Below are 15,283 nucleotides of genomic sequence, written 5' to 3'. Positions count from 1 at the left end.
GTCAAGTGTTGATTAATGAGTTGTTTTATGCACCACTCCATCCGTATAATATGATTTCTACGAAACTCGGTTAGTTATGGAAGCTTATTTTCACCATCCCGTGTTTGGATTTGGCGTATTTCATGATAGAGTTTTAACTTTTAGCGACAGATATTTGAATTCTGAACTGCCGCAATACATGTGAACGTAATAAAAACGTGCCAGGGTTTATGTATTGGACCTGCGTTTTAGAGCCACTCAGTAGACATTTTTTTTTAAACTGGAGCAAAACATACATTAAGGCATTTGAAAATGGTGTTGCAAAAAATGTGCACAGAGGTACATATTTGTGAGATCAAGTTGAGTTTTAAACAGGCGATTGTGAAAATAAGTCAGAATTACGAGACAAAAAAGATGCAATGAATATTTTCAGATTTTTTTTAAACAATTCTGTTGCAGACAAAGGAAACAAAAACAATTGCAAAATGAAAACAGAATTGAGTAATTTTGGTTTTCTGAGAGAAAAAAACTATTGTGCGAAACAATGGTCCGTAAAAGATGCAGTTTATCTTCAGTTTATATTCCATAGCAATAAAAAAAAATTAATTGTGAGAATTAAAACAGAATTTCATGAAAAAATGTCTACAAGAATAATGAGATTTTTATTTATTTAGTTATATTAGTTATTCATTTATTTACTTTGTTTAAAAAGCAGAATTATGAGATGTTAACTAAAAATAATTTTTTTATGAAAAAAGTCTAAATTCAATAAATTTTAATAAAACATTTTAATTACAAGTTCCCATGTCTATAACTTTCAATTGCGATACAAACTAATAAATCTCAAACTGAAAAAAACAACAACAAAAAAAACAGCAAAAAAGTCATTCATATTTACCTTTAGTTATTAGTTATTAATTTTCCCAGTAAAACAAAAAATTGATTTTTTACTGATTGAGAATGAATGGTGTTAAATGTAAACAAAATCAAAATGATAGCAGTCTATAAATATTAGCCACATTTCACAAAATTTTGATAATTATGAGCACACCAACTCCTCCGTATAGTTTTTCATAGTTGCTGTAGCAGGAAATTATGTCAAATTCTGGCTGCATTTCAGAGACGATCAGTTTGGAATCATTAGGGTGCACAAGGAAACCAGAGGCACTCGGAGGTCCTGTCTTTCTCATGCATTGAACCCCGTGTGTTTCTAGCCCTGCGCGGCTGGATCCGGGCCAGATCATCCACAGAAGAAGGACGTTAGACAAATTCCACAACAGATAAAAATAGAGCATTTATTGTGAGCCTGCTGCCAGGTCTCAGACAATGGTCTTCATTAGAGTCTCTGCCTGACCTCTGAACTCTGTTTCCAGCCCTGTGCTTCACCAGAGGACTTCCAGACACCATGCTGTGGCTTCTATTTGTGATTCGCTGATCCTGGGAAATGGGAGAATCGCAATACTCTGTGTGATTTTTGCTCGTTTGTTTATTTATTTGCTTGCTTATTAATCCATTAGTGAAGTTTTATTACTTTAATTATATTTATGTGTTTGTTTATTTATTTAATCATTTATGAATCTTAATGTTCTTCATTCATTCACGCATTCATTGGTTAATTTCTTGCATTTTTACATGTATTTTTGTTTTCATTAAATTTATTTTTCCAACCTTTAATGATAAGGTGAAACTCATGAAAATGTAAATTTTTTTAATTTAATTTATTTTCAATTTCATTTAATTAATTATTATAATAATTAAATATTAAATATTATTATAATTGTTTTATTATTAATTCATAATATTCCTAATATAATTCCTATTATCGTACTGTATTAAGTTAATTATTATTATATATTGTATACTTTTTGGACTCAATTTTATATGCACATGTAATCTTTTATTAATTTTAAAAAATGTTGCATTATGTATATAGTAATAAAGTAACAATCATTTTAGAGGAATCAATTTTATTAGTTTTTTTCATTTAGTTTATTTATTGGGGGTAAAATCCGATTTTAACACTTTTTTGCGTTAACAGATTGTGGCTTCTCCTGTTTTTGAGGTTTTGTGGTGAAGCCTGGCTTCCTCTTCTCACCTGCAGGGAGCTGCTCCTGTTTTCTTCACACTGCTGATGTAGCCGGATATCTGTCACACACAACACGCCTGTACAGAAGGTCTAAGCTATGGGCAAAAAAAAATAAATCTGTAAATGTGTATATTATTTAATTAATTAGAGATAAATAATTGCCATACACAATGCATTCTAGTAAGAGAGGCTAATGGTCTTATGAGGCTCCGGAGCTCCAGCCGTTCTGAAGGCTCCTCTTGTCAACCAGGAAGTTGAAAAGAAATTTATACAGTAATTCTAATCTCTTGTCCCAGCTTATATAGACATAAATGAACAGGCTTGATAGTTGTGCATCTTTTTTTTTTTTTACATCTAGAAAGAAGTATCTTGTGACTCTACATTCTGGTGTATTTTATTTTTTACAATACACCACCAAGGTTCAGAATAATTCAGATTTAAAATAGCTTGCAATGCTAACTAAGGCTGCATTTATTTGATCAAGACTACAGTAAAAAAGTGTAATATTACAAAATAGTATTACAGTTTAAGACGACCGCTTACTGTGTGAATATATTTAAAAACTGCAATATATTCCTGTGATCAAAGCTGAATTTTCAGCATCATTATTTACTCCAGTCTTCAGTATCACACAGTCCTTCAGAAATCCTTCTAATATTTGCTCATTTGCCGCTCAAGAAACATTTCTTATGATTATCAGTGTTGAAAACGGTTGTGTTTTTGGATTTGGGCCAAAATTTATATGAATAAATACCATTATTAATAACTGAGCATCAAAATGAATGATAATACTGAGCACCAGATCGCCAGAATGATCGCGTGAAACTGAAAACAAACGCTTACTGAAGAATCAGTTTGTACTTGAAATAACTTGTTACCCCGCTGCCTAAAAATGTTTAGTTCAGTCACCTAAAATACTTTAGTTGTCACTTAAATTAACATTACTAAATGTTACTAAAAAGTTTACATTGACTCAACTGAAAAATAGTAGGCAACAGGGTAAAAAGTCATTTCAAGTTGAAACAAGCTATTTTTTTTTACTGCCTAGGAATGAATTGCATTTTAAATAATTTAAGTTCAGCTTCTTGTGATTGCATATATATTTTACAAATGCAACTTGCCAAGCGGCTATAAAAAGTCCCTCAAATGAATGTAGGTCTGTAGTTTTCAAATGACAAGAGAAATTGAATATTAGAGAAATAAAGCCGATAAACGCACCGTTTGAGTGACGACAGAAGAGTAAAACGTGTGTGCTGTAGATGTGTGGGAGATGAGTGATATTTTATTCTGCTGGCAGTCATTCGAGCACTGTTTGTGGATCAATATCAGTTTTTTTCTGCTATTTGTCTGTCGATCAGCTGTAGACATCTCAGTTCCCGGCCCTGCTTCATTCTTCTTGATGGAGCTGCTGTGAGCTGCCTAATGCAGTTTAAGCATCATCTACAGCACAGTGTTTTTTCAAAAGGAAGTTTCGACTTTTCTTTAACCTCTTCTATAGGCGCCATGTACCGTGCTGTTTTGTTTGTGAAGGGCTCTAGATCCTGATAACAGTGGATTCGGGAAAGCGGTATATTGCGTCTCTTTTTGGACAGCGTTTTTAAGATAAAACCTCTTATGCGGCCGGTCCTGCCTGAACGCAGGAATATTCTGCCCGACTTTAGATTAAGATACAAAATATGATGGATTGCAGTGTGCATGAATCAGATGATATGGCTTATTTAAGCTTTATCACTCTTGAATTAGAAACCAGCCTTCTGTTTGTGTCTGTGTGCGTTTCCAACAAGTCATGTAGGTTTTAAGAAGAGCTTTTAATAGTTATGGCAAAGGCGATTGAGCTTTTTTTTCAGCGCATGGAGGATCGGACGCTGAAACCTTTGAGCCCTTACAAAAGCGGCTTTTTTTCACATATCGAAGAGACTGGGGTTAGTTATTTTCTGTATATTTTAATACGTGTTTTTTAGGGTAGGTTCCAAGTTCATATAGGTACAAACCTTAAAGTGTGGGGTACTAAAGCTACTGAACATTTGCACCATTTAATAAAAAAAGACCTTTTATAACAGCATGTTGAAGTGTCACACTATGTGGGGTAAGTCGTTACACCATTAAATAGCTTATCAAGGCTTTTCAGCCTAATGTAAACCACAAACAACTCATGAGAACGCTAAATGTACTTGGCGACATACAAAATGATAGAACTGTGGGCATTAGACATTGTGACAACTTGCCCCAACCTCCAGCCCTTGACTTCACAACACACACCTGGCTTACTGTTAGATTTAATTGTATGCTAATTTAAGGCAGATGTTTAGAAACTACATACAAAGTATGATGGGCATTTTGGCACAAAACACCACAGACAGTGAGATATAGCCCTTGTGACATCTAGCCCCGGTCTCTTTAACAACATTTTCTAAATAGGGGTTATATTGCAATCACCACATATCCCGAACAGAAACAAATCCACGAATAAAGATACTTTTTTGGCGCTTTTTACAAACGAGTTCATTATCGGATGCTACCGCGTCGTCGTTATTCCCAAGAACAAGAATTCTGTCATTCTGTCACCCTGCTTATGTACAGTGGAAAATATACAGTAGAATATACAATATAATATTTAATGTCATTTTTGTTTACATCTGTACATTATATGTATTTACAGGGAGTGTTGATGCTGCGGTGATCCAAGTCAAATAATCCTCACTTGATATATACAGACAATATGTACATCTGAGGCACCAAGAATTATTTGAACACTAAAACACATTTCTGAATGTCTGAATATCATTTGAGTATATATATATATATATATATATACACACACACACACACACACACACACACACACACACACACATATATATATATATATATATATATATATATATATATATATATATATATATATATATATAGCACAAGCACATTTTGTTAGGTTTAAAGGATAAAACTATGGAAAAACTGAAATCTTCATTTAAAAACACCAAAAACACCACAGTGCAACAAGTTTACAAAGTTAATAAAACATGAAACAATTAACAAAGTATGTTTTACAAGAAAATACAAGTAAGTCTTCAAAATGTAACATTTATGTCAACATGTCGCTTGGCATATGCAAATGAAAATTGTTTCAAAGTACATCCTATCATTTATTTTATTAAGTTGCGTGTTTGAGTAAAGCAGATTTATGTCACTTTCATATAGCATTTTGTAGTGGAAATGGGTTTTTTAAACATTTTGAATAAATATGTCTGGCTGATAGTTTGCGTAAATCGATCAATAATTCAAATAATAAATACCTTGAAAAGTTCTGCTGTTATTTTACACTTGTTAGCTCATTACAGTTTTAAAAATGCGCTGTTTGTTGCTTTAAGGTATTATTTTCTATGCAGTTTTATGCAAACGTGTAAACATGTTTATACTTTATATACGTTAAAATGAATTTAAAAAGTAGCAAAAATAATTTGGACACGAAAACATGTTTGATGTTTGAAGAAACGAGTTCTAATTAGGCCATAATTAGTTTGCAGATGTCTGATGACATTCGTGCGTAACGCGTCTCTCAGGTGCGCTGCGCAGTCAAGCAAACGATTTTCTTGAAGGCCTTTCTGAAGTCCCTGTTGAAAATCGTGTAAATGATGGGGTTCACTGAGCTGTTGCAGTAACCAATCCAAAAGAAGAGCTTGAAAAGCGCCTCGGGCGGCTCGCAGCTCTGCCCGCAGATGGCCTGGAGACTGTAGGTGAAGAAGAAAGGGAACCAGCAGAGGACAAACACCCCCATGACCACGGCCAGGACGAAGGTAAAGCGCTTCTCCCGCATCTGAGCCACTTTGGTTTTCGACGCCACCGCGAGCTGTTTGCTGCTCTGCTCCTGATTGGAAACCCAGGAGATGCGGCAGGTCCTCTGAGGGCAGCAGCGCGCGCCGTCCACCCGCCTGCGCTTGGAGAAGCGCGAGCTCTTGGGTTTGTTGTCGGACGTCGCGCTCTCCTCCAGGTCGATATCGTCCAGCTCCTCCTGTCTCTGGTTGCTTTCCGAGCTGTTGCTGCTCGGGGACTCCTTCTCAAACTTGTCCTTCCTCACGAAGCACGTCTCGGACTGGGAGGGCTGCCTCTCCAGCCCGTTCTTGGCCACGAACACCGTGGACGAACGCTGCTTGGCGACGCGGTAGATTTTGCAGTACACCGTGATCATGATGAACCCCGGCGCGAAAAACGACACCAGGCACGAGGAGAGGATGTACCAGGTCTCGTCGTTTATTAAACACTCCTTCTCGCCGTGCTTGGTCATGATGAGAGGTGGGAACGAGATGACGGCTGAGATGACCCACACCACCGCGATCATGGACTTGATGCGCTTCGGAGTTCGCTTCAGGTTGTAGCTCACCGCTTTGGTGACGGACCAGTACCTATCCAAACTGATGGCGCACAGATGCACGATGGACGACGTGCAGAACAGAACATCCAAAGCCAGGTAGAACGCGCACCAGGTGCTGCCGAAGAACCAGTATCCCATGATCTCGTTGGCGAGGGAGAACGGGATCACCAGCGTGGCCACGAGGATGTCCGCGCACGCGAGCGACACGAGGAAGAGGTTCTGCGGCGCGCGGAGAGCGCGGCTGGTCAGCACCGCCACGATGACCAGAACGTTCCCAACAATGGTGACCAGAATGATGACGGAAACCACGAGGATGATGAACGCGGCGGCCGTCTCCGCGTACGGCCACGAGGCGACGGTGATGTTGGCATCCTCTTTCGTTGCATTGGACTGACTTACACCCATTCTGAGTCCATCTTTCTGACAGCCAGGTTAGTGCTTCCAGACTTCGCGCGTTAGGTCGTGTCACCGACGCACAGAAACGCCGCCAGTGCGCTCTGGTGACGCGATTTTCTCATGCTCGAAAGGTAAGCGCTGCTCATCGCGCTCGCAAATAAATCCCAAACTATCTCGATTCGAACAAAAACGGCGCGCAAAAACAATCCCGGAATAGTTGCGCCGCGCGCGCTCCGGAGAGGCACCGGCGGCTCTCCACACACCGGACTGAATGTGGAGACGCGCGAGCTCGGGCTGGAGATAATCACATGACGTCATGCTCCAGTCCAACCCATCGCAAAGCGCGCACACACATAACACGCAGAGTACGTTGTGAATTTATGTGTTTTGCATGACTACTATAATCGCAAAAAAAAAAAATAATAATAATACTAAGCATAATCCAAAATGTTACATTCATTATAAGTACAGAAATGGCTGCATAAATCCTTAGCAAATGGATATTTTATGGATTTTTTTTAACATTACACAGGGTTTCTGCAGGTTTTAAAAGCAACTGTAAGCCTTTTCAGAGCAAGTTAAGACATTTTAAGCAATAAAGGATGCAGGCATTATGTCAGAAGATAAGGAGTATTGGTTTCTGAGGAACTGATCAAAATAAAATGACCAGCCATGGGCTCAGAAAAGTTTTATTTCACAAATGATAATTGTTGTATTATGAATAAACCCACTTATTTTTCAGTTTCTTAGAAAACTTTGCATCTTTAAGTAGGTTGAATGTTTCTTGATTTAATGATGTTTGGGTATTTCAAACGGAAAACAAGACAAAAATACTCAGGAACATATTCGTTGGCGCTGTATGGAACATTTAATGCCACGGCTTTGACAATTTAAGACTCTCCGCTCTGATTTAAGAGCCATTTAAGGGGAATTAAGATCATTTTAGGAATTAAGGTCAGGGCTTTTTAGGACCCACAGAAACCCGGAAAATAACGCCCTTTGCCCCCTAATTATTATGGATCTTAAATTCTTTTGGAAAAAGGAAGATATATTTTTTCTCTCTTTCCTTTCTATTTAGGACATGCCATTTAATACGCAGAGGAAGGCAAAGGGATAAACTTTATGTTTGTCAAAGCTTTCTGAGTTTGGACCTCTCGTAGTTTCTCAGCATCAGCGGTAACCTCTTCCTCAGTACTGTTGTTTTAGATCGTCCCATATGATTTTTATGTTTGTTTTGATTTCTGGGTCATTCTATGAAACCGGTGCTATTTGTGGGTAAAAATAACTCGATCCGTGACTCTCTGATGCAGCTTTGCATGTGTCAGTATAGACAACAAAACCAAAATTAAGTGACTCTTTCATTTTCAGATTTTTTTTCTCTTTCACTTTCATCACGAGGAAGCCTTTTTTTTACCCGTTTCTCTCCCTGACTTTTCAGATTTAGCAAATTCTGATAAAAGCTAAATATATCTGTATTTTTAGATTGTACTTTACATAATGTATTTTTAAAAACACAATTAGGTTGTGACTCATCTCAGTTGCATCATTCATCTTTTATTTAAGTAAAGGCCTATTTTGATTGGATTTTTTTTTTAAGGCGCATCAACTTTATCTTCCCTTTCCAAGAGGTTTATAACCTTGAACACAAGACTCGTAAAGTCATATCAAACTGTAAAGTGGTCTGCTCTGGTACTTTTCATTTATTAAAATGCATCAATTTAGCTGAATGCAATGTATTGACACATAGAGGCAATATTTATCTAATTAAATGCTTAAAATTCAAAAACTTTAACTTTTCAAACTGAAAAAGGCGAAATGACCTCTATTCTAAATCTGAATGCCGACTGGCCTTTAAAATCAGGCCACATTTCTGCTGAGCTCAGACATTTTATGACCCGAATAGAAAATAAAATTGTCCTGGTTATGAATACAATTGACAGCCTTTGATTAAATCGGAGTATTCAAACAATGCATTTTCACTGTAACTCTGTTATTCTGTTAAATTATAACGTTCATTTGTGCCTCGTTTTATTTTCACAATGCTTGCAAAAACGCTAACTCGGTTTTATGCTGCTTTTGCATTTCAATTGAATGTTAATGCTTTTCTTGACATTACGTGTGAATCAATCTTCAGGCTTAGAAATAACAGAATCTACGTGCGGAAAAAAACAATTTGTATTTTGAAAAGCATGCAGAGTCTCGCAAAACCAGTCAAGACGTTATACAGATCACGTTACTCAAAATATAGAAAAAATAAATGGTATGCTTAAAGATAATGAAGCTTATTTTGAGTGTAAAGATGTTTTGCATTGAAATGTTTTTCTTGGTTTAGCACGTTTTTAGTGTGCTATACAGTAACAGTTTGTTCATAGACTCAGATTTTATTATTATTATTATTATTACTACTAGTAGTAGCATTTGTGTGATTATTATTATTAATTTGGAAGTCATGAAAGTAATGTCATAATGAAAAACATGTTAATACTATATAAAACATGCATATACTATACTACTTAATGCTACTAAAATAATGTTTTTGGTTTAATTATAGTATAATTATACTATTGATTGATTGATTGATTGCTTGACTCATTCATTCATTGAAAAGTGAATTGGAGATTCATCCAGCTCATCGTTTCAGACATCTCTCATCATACCAGACACGATATTTCTGAGCCTTGTCTTTCATTTTGAGATTTTCTGTCTCCTTTCCAGTGAAAAAAAATCTAATTATGAAGAAATGTAATTATTCAGCGCACCAGGCGAGCCAATTAGTGTGTGTGGTCTGAAGACTCAAATGAACCGGCGGTTGAGTGTCACGACCGCATCAAGTGGCTCCGCTCTCCACAAATCTGCTCGAAGCTTTCATATAGCTGCCGGAGAGTCTTCTAGATCTTTAAGAATTCCTCCGATTCCCCAGCTGCATCTGCGGCGTCTAGACACCGACTTAAAGCCCTTAGATGTAAAAAAGAAACACCTTCCGCTCATCCTCCTGGTACAAATGTGCTTTGGAGGGCTTTCAGATGTGGGTGTTGTGAGGCAGACCGTGCCACAGAGGTGGATCTGTTTATGACAGGGAACAACTGCCAGCGCTGTCATTATTTGGCAGGGTTCAGTCGAGGACCAGGACTGACTGCTGGGCAAGTGTGTGTCCGACCAATTTCAGGGTAAGACAGAGAGACGTGGCATGATTCTTTCATTCAGCCAGGAAAACGGCAGGATTGCTTTCCTGCTTCATGGTGTTGATTTGGTAGAATGCCATGTAAAGAGATTTTGAGCATGATGATGAGAGAGAACTTCGGTGACAAACCGAGCTTAACTTTGATCATATTTCATCACCAGCATCTCTTGCGATCTAGGTTTGCATGAACGAGTTTTATTTTTAATTTTAAATGGTGTATGTCTTTATTCAGACACTAGCGATGTGTTGGTCTCGATGCACAGATTAGATAATGAAATGCTTTTAAACATATAATCATGCATTGTTACCATAACAAAGGGTGTTTTTAGGAATGGTGTTTTAAACTTTGCAACTTAACCACAAACAGAGCTGCTGTGATGTAAAAATAAAGGTCATCTGCAGACATGCAGTTCTGAAATCTTAATACACGTTCAGTAAGAGATGACTGGGATCACTGAGTGTTTGCAATTACAGCGTAGAACTCAAAATTCAATAGAAACCCAAAGTAATGAGATATAAAGTCAAGGTAAATGCAAGCGTCACATAACAAACATGGCGGAGTCCATCTCATGTTACATATCACGATCAAGATCATTTTTAAATATTACACATTTCAAATATCAGTTAATCGGGATATGGACTGTTTTTGAGATGGTAAGCAAGTCTGTGAATATTTGAAATAAAAAAGGAAAAAAAGAAATAAAAGCGATCCATACAGCGTTATTGTGGTTGCAGTGTGTCACGTGACAAGCATGATGCATCGCCATGGAAACAGTGCTGGGAAACGTTCTAAAATAAAAACGCCTAAAAAAACTAATTCTGGGGAAAGCACTAGAATATTTTAAACTCACCACTGAAAGGATTAAAACTGTATGCTGTAAACTGGCAAGATCTAATTGCAAGTTAGAAATGACATAAGCTCAAAATTACAAGAATGGTTAGATTCAAAATTAGACATAGAATTTTAATTTGCTAAATATAAAGGCCGAATTATGATATATAAAAACAAAATTGCAATATATAGAGTCACAACTGTAAGATATAAAGTCAGAATTATGCCATATAAAAATTGCAGGATATAAAGTAAACATTTTGAGATATAAATTTAAATTTGCAAGATATTAAGTTATTGATTATTATTGATTATGAGATATAAAAATTACATTGCAAGGTATAATGTCAAAATTGTGAAATATAAAAATGAAGATATAAAGATATAAAAATGGAATGGCAAGATATAAAGTCAGAAAATATGTAAACTCAAAATAGTGATATAAATGAAATCAAAATGGTAAGACATAAAATCATAATTACGAGATAAAAATTGCAAGATATACAGTAAAATCTGTATTATGAGCGATGAAACGGTAAGTTAGAAAGTACGAATTGCAAGATATTAACCTTAAAATGTAAACTTGCATTCCTGAAGAAAAGTCAGAACTGTGACATAAAAAGCGCTATTTTTAATAGTGTGGTGGGAACAGTCTTCCATAAAAAGTGCTGCATTATGAGCACCGAGTATTGAAATATGCATACCATTTTGAGTACTGCAGGCTTCAATGCATTTCCAGACTTCCCAGAATTATGATAATGTGGTGAGCTCTGTGCAGATCTCTGGTGGCCCGTGGACATGCTGTTCCTGTTGTTTTTGCTTCTTTCAGGGTTTTTTTATTATTTTATTTTATTTCAGCCCACTGGCGGATACACATGCACCTCTGACAGGAGGTGGGTGTAAAGATTTTCTGCATCCCCCGTTCATCTACACCTTCCCCTTTCTCATCAGCGTTCAGACAGAAATCTCTCTGGCTTCCAAACTGTTTCCCAACCACTAAACAATGCACAACTTCCTGAGCGCCGCCGCATTACTTCCTTGTAATGCTTAATCGACACCACAGTCTGTCAGTTTGAAGTTAGCCACCGTGATCGTGTTTGTATCATTCGACCGGTGTTTTACTTTTAATAAGACTGTGAACTAGAAAAAGTGTGCATTTGATGTGGTCCATATTAATCACAGTGACACATAAATGATTAAAATATCAACTCAATGTACTTGGTTCTCATCAGGCAGTGATTTGAGGAAGCAATCAAGTGCTCAGATGAACTTGACAGGTCACTTCATTCCTTCATCTGTCACAGTCAGGCTCAGGATTTTGTAGGTCAGTGAGTAAATGTGTGCATCAGCAATTAAACATTAATCGAGAATCAACGGCGTGGTGCTAATGCTTTTGTTTTGTGTGTTCTGGGCTCTTTCTGGGTCACAAGAACATTTTTATTTTAATAAATCTAAATTGCAGCTGTACATAAAGGGATCAGGAATGGGGAGACTGTAAAAAAAGACCCGGTTCTCTTAAAGGCCCGGATGATTCTGACCAATCAGAGTTACAGCGTGGCAGTGATGTCACGAGAGGAGGCGGGGCTAGATCACAGGTACGGAGAGAGGTGCAGAACATGTGGGAAGATACCGAAGTTACTGAAAAGAAGCTGACTTTAAGTTACAGGGTGCATACATATGAAGTAATTGATCTATATTTTCTGTTATTGTTGAACGATAGACAGTTATTTTCATTAGCATAGCCTATATTACCTGCTCGAATCGGTACATTCGCAAGTATTTCTGAGACTGCTTATGAACCCAGAGCAGGCGTCCACCTACCAAGCTGAGATTGCTAGACTGAAGGAAGCAGGTTATGTGGCTTAGCTGGAACCAAGAGAGGTGGATTGCTCCACAGAGTTATGGTATATCCCTCACCATATGGTGCACCACAATACCAAAACCGGGTCGTCTACAACTGCTCCTTTGAGTTTGAAGGCCCCGACCTTAATGAGCTCCACTTTCCAGGACCTACACTAGGCCCATCACTGCTAGCAGACTGTTCACTCTTTCCCGGAGCTTGTTGCTGCTACTGTACTTATTCGATTAGGTGGACGTCCACACCACTGTGAGGTACTGGAAGAGGATGCTGCATACCCAGTTGTCCTCGACCCCGATCCAATCACAGCTCTAATCATAATGGACTATGATGAAAGGCTGCGTCATCCGGGTACAGAGCTGTCTGTGGACACCAGAGCCAGTGTACAGAGTGCAGAAAGTGGAGAGGTTGCCCAGAAATTGTCTCGTGAGGGTTAGGCTGACCTAACCATCACTAGACAGAGATACTTCTGTCTGGCTTTCGACCTGACTGGCACGGACACTGGTTTTGGTCCATTCCACGATCGTCCAAGATCGACTGACGTAACAAGAAGAGGTGGGGCACAATCTTCAAGTGTATGACCACAAGGGCAACCCATCTTGATCTTCTCACCAGTATTGATTCTGACTCTTTCCTGATGGCTCTAGGATGGTTCATTGCCAGATGAGGCAAATCGCATGAGTTATTGTGCAATCAAGGCACCAATTTTAAGAGAGAAGAACGTGAGCTGAATGATGCCTTCATCACTCTCCAAGATGAGTTACAGAGCCACCATGCTGTTCAAACAGATCAAGTTCATCTACAACCCCCAAGCTCTCCTCACCTCGGCGGATGCTAGAAGAGAGATATCCGTTCTAAGTCAGCCCTCAAAGTGACACAGAAGAAGTCCCGCCTACTAAGTAAAATAACCAATCGCTGATCTGTTAAGTCAACGCATAACATTAAAAGTTCTGGTTGCTATAGGAACAGTCAGCATTCTGAGATGTGCGCCTAGGTCTGCACACTGGCTGATCTCTCCTGAGAAATAAACTTTTCATAATGCTATTTTAGCAAAAGAATCAACAGTTTTTTGCACAGTTGTTAGATTTCATTGGTGATTTCAACTATGAAATTTAATCGTAAACTTAATGAACAGTTTGGGAGAAGATGATATTTCCCAAAGAGATAGGAGCTGTACTTGGATACCCAGAAGGCGTTTCAAATATGTCCGCCGAGTGACATGACTTGTCTTAAAGAGACTTTGATAAGTGCTTCTCTTCAATTAAGACACCACCTCACTCAGATCAAACAGATTACTGTGTTTCACACCCCAAAATTAATACCCAGCGAACCATTTGGTGTGTGATTTTTTTATTTTATTTTATTTTATTCTATTTTATTTTTTGTATGTCACATTTATTTTTATGTGGTTATATTTTAGGTTTTTGTACATATTATATTATATTATATTATATTATAGACATACATTAAAATTTGTTTTCAAATACCTTTTATAATTTTTACAAAATTACATTTTAATAATTTTTAAAATTATTATATTAAAATTAAATTCTTTCATTTTACATCATAACTTTTTCACATTTCTTATTCCCTTCTGTTTAGAGTAGTCTTTTAACTACATTTTAAAGATCTTATTTTCTAATTTCAGTGTGTACCTTATATATTGTATTTTGTGCAGATGTGCATTTCTGTTTGCTGAAATTTCAGCTGGGTTAATTGCTTTTATTGAACTTCAACCACGGTTTTTAAATTAGAAATGACGAGAAGCCCTATTATTACAGCTGTAGCGATTTGTCTTGTGTGAGAGGATGTTAAAAGTCAGTCCTGAGATGAAACAGTCTTTGTTATATCTTCATTCTCAGAGGGAACATCCAGCTCAAAAATGTAGGGGGAAAAGTTTGAGCACAGCTTCAAAATTCCTCTCTGATGCAGTCTAAATCTCTCTCTCTCTCTCTCTACCTCCTCTTGCTCACTCACTCGTTCTTTCTGTCTGGCCAGGCCTCGGGTAGAAAAATGTAGCATGGCTTTGACAGCTCTCCCTGATGGTTATTTTTGGATTCCAGGAGAAACTAGCACTAAATGTTGTAAGAGAGACAGAGAGAGTTATGTGCTGTGCAGACAATCATATGATGTTCCTGCAACGCAGTGTGAGCTTGATGTTCCATTATCATCCGGATTTCCAGGAACAATTTTCAAGGAATGCTTTAAATTTATCTCAAAATATGCACGCGTCAGACATACAGAAGCTGCCTTGAAACCAAAGCTTGCCAAGATGCAAGCTATTCATCATTTGAAGGAGATAACCATCAAGCTACTGTGCAGAAACGCTGAATTTTATTTATTTATTTATGTACGTCACATGGCCAAACTCATCCATTAATTAATGTCATTTTTGTGCATTTGTATTGAATTATTATTATTATAGAGGGTTTTTTTTTTACCCCTTCCAGTTACATTTTTTTAATTGTGGCTCATATTACACGCTGGAAATGAAAGGTAGTGGCACTGTTTGAAGTCCAATCTTATCATTTCAGCATTGTGCATCTGTCTATCTATCTATGTGCTGTACAGTATTAGTT

General features: G+C 37.4%; 1 protein-coding gene across 1 annotated transcript; it reads right to left on the bottom strand.

The window, feature by feature from the left end:
* Positions 1 to 5,493: 5,493 nt before the first annotated feature.
* Positions 5,494 to 7,128, bottom strand: adra2da (adrenergic, alpha-2D-, receptor a). The gene has a single exon (XM_043256546.1). The coding sequence runs from the start codon at positions 6,840 to 6,842 to the stop codon at positions 5,625 to 5,627; it is 1,218 nt and encodes a 405-aa protein (XP_043112481.1). The 5' UTR covers positions 6,843 to 7,128; the 3' UTR covers positions 5,494 to 5,624.
* Positions 7,129 to 15,283: the final 8,155 nt, after the last annotated feature.

The sequence above is a fragment of the Puntigrus tetrazona genome, chromosome 14 (assembly GCF_018831695.1).
Source record: "Puntigrus tetrazona isolate hp1 chromosome 14, ASM1883169v1, whole genome shotgun sequence".
NCBI classification, from domain to species: domain Eukaryota; kingdom Metazoa; phylum Chordata; class Actinopteri; order Cypriniformes; family Cyprinidae; genus Puntigrus; species Puntigrus tetrazona.
This window is presented reverse-complemented; position numbering and strand designations above follow the sequence as displayed.

Bases quoted from the DNA above. Each gene is read 5' to 3' on its own strand.
- adra2da (XM_043256546.1), bottom strand. From the start codon at position 6,842: ATGGGTGTAAGTCAGTCCAATGCAACGAAAGAGGATGCCAACATCACC.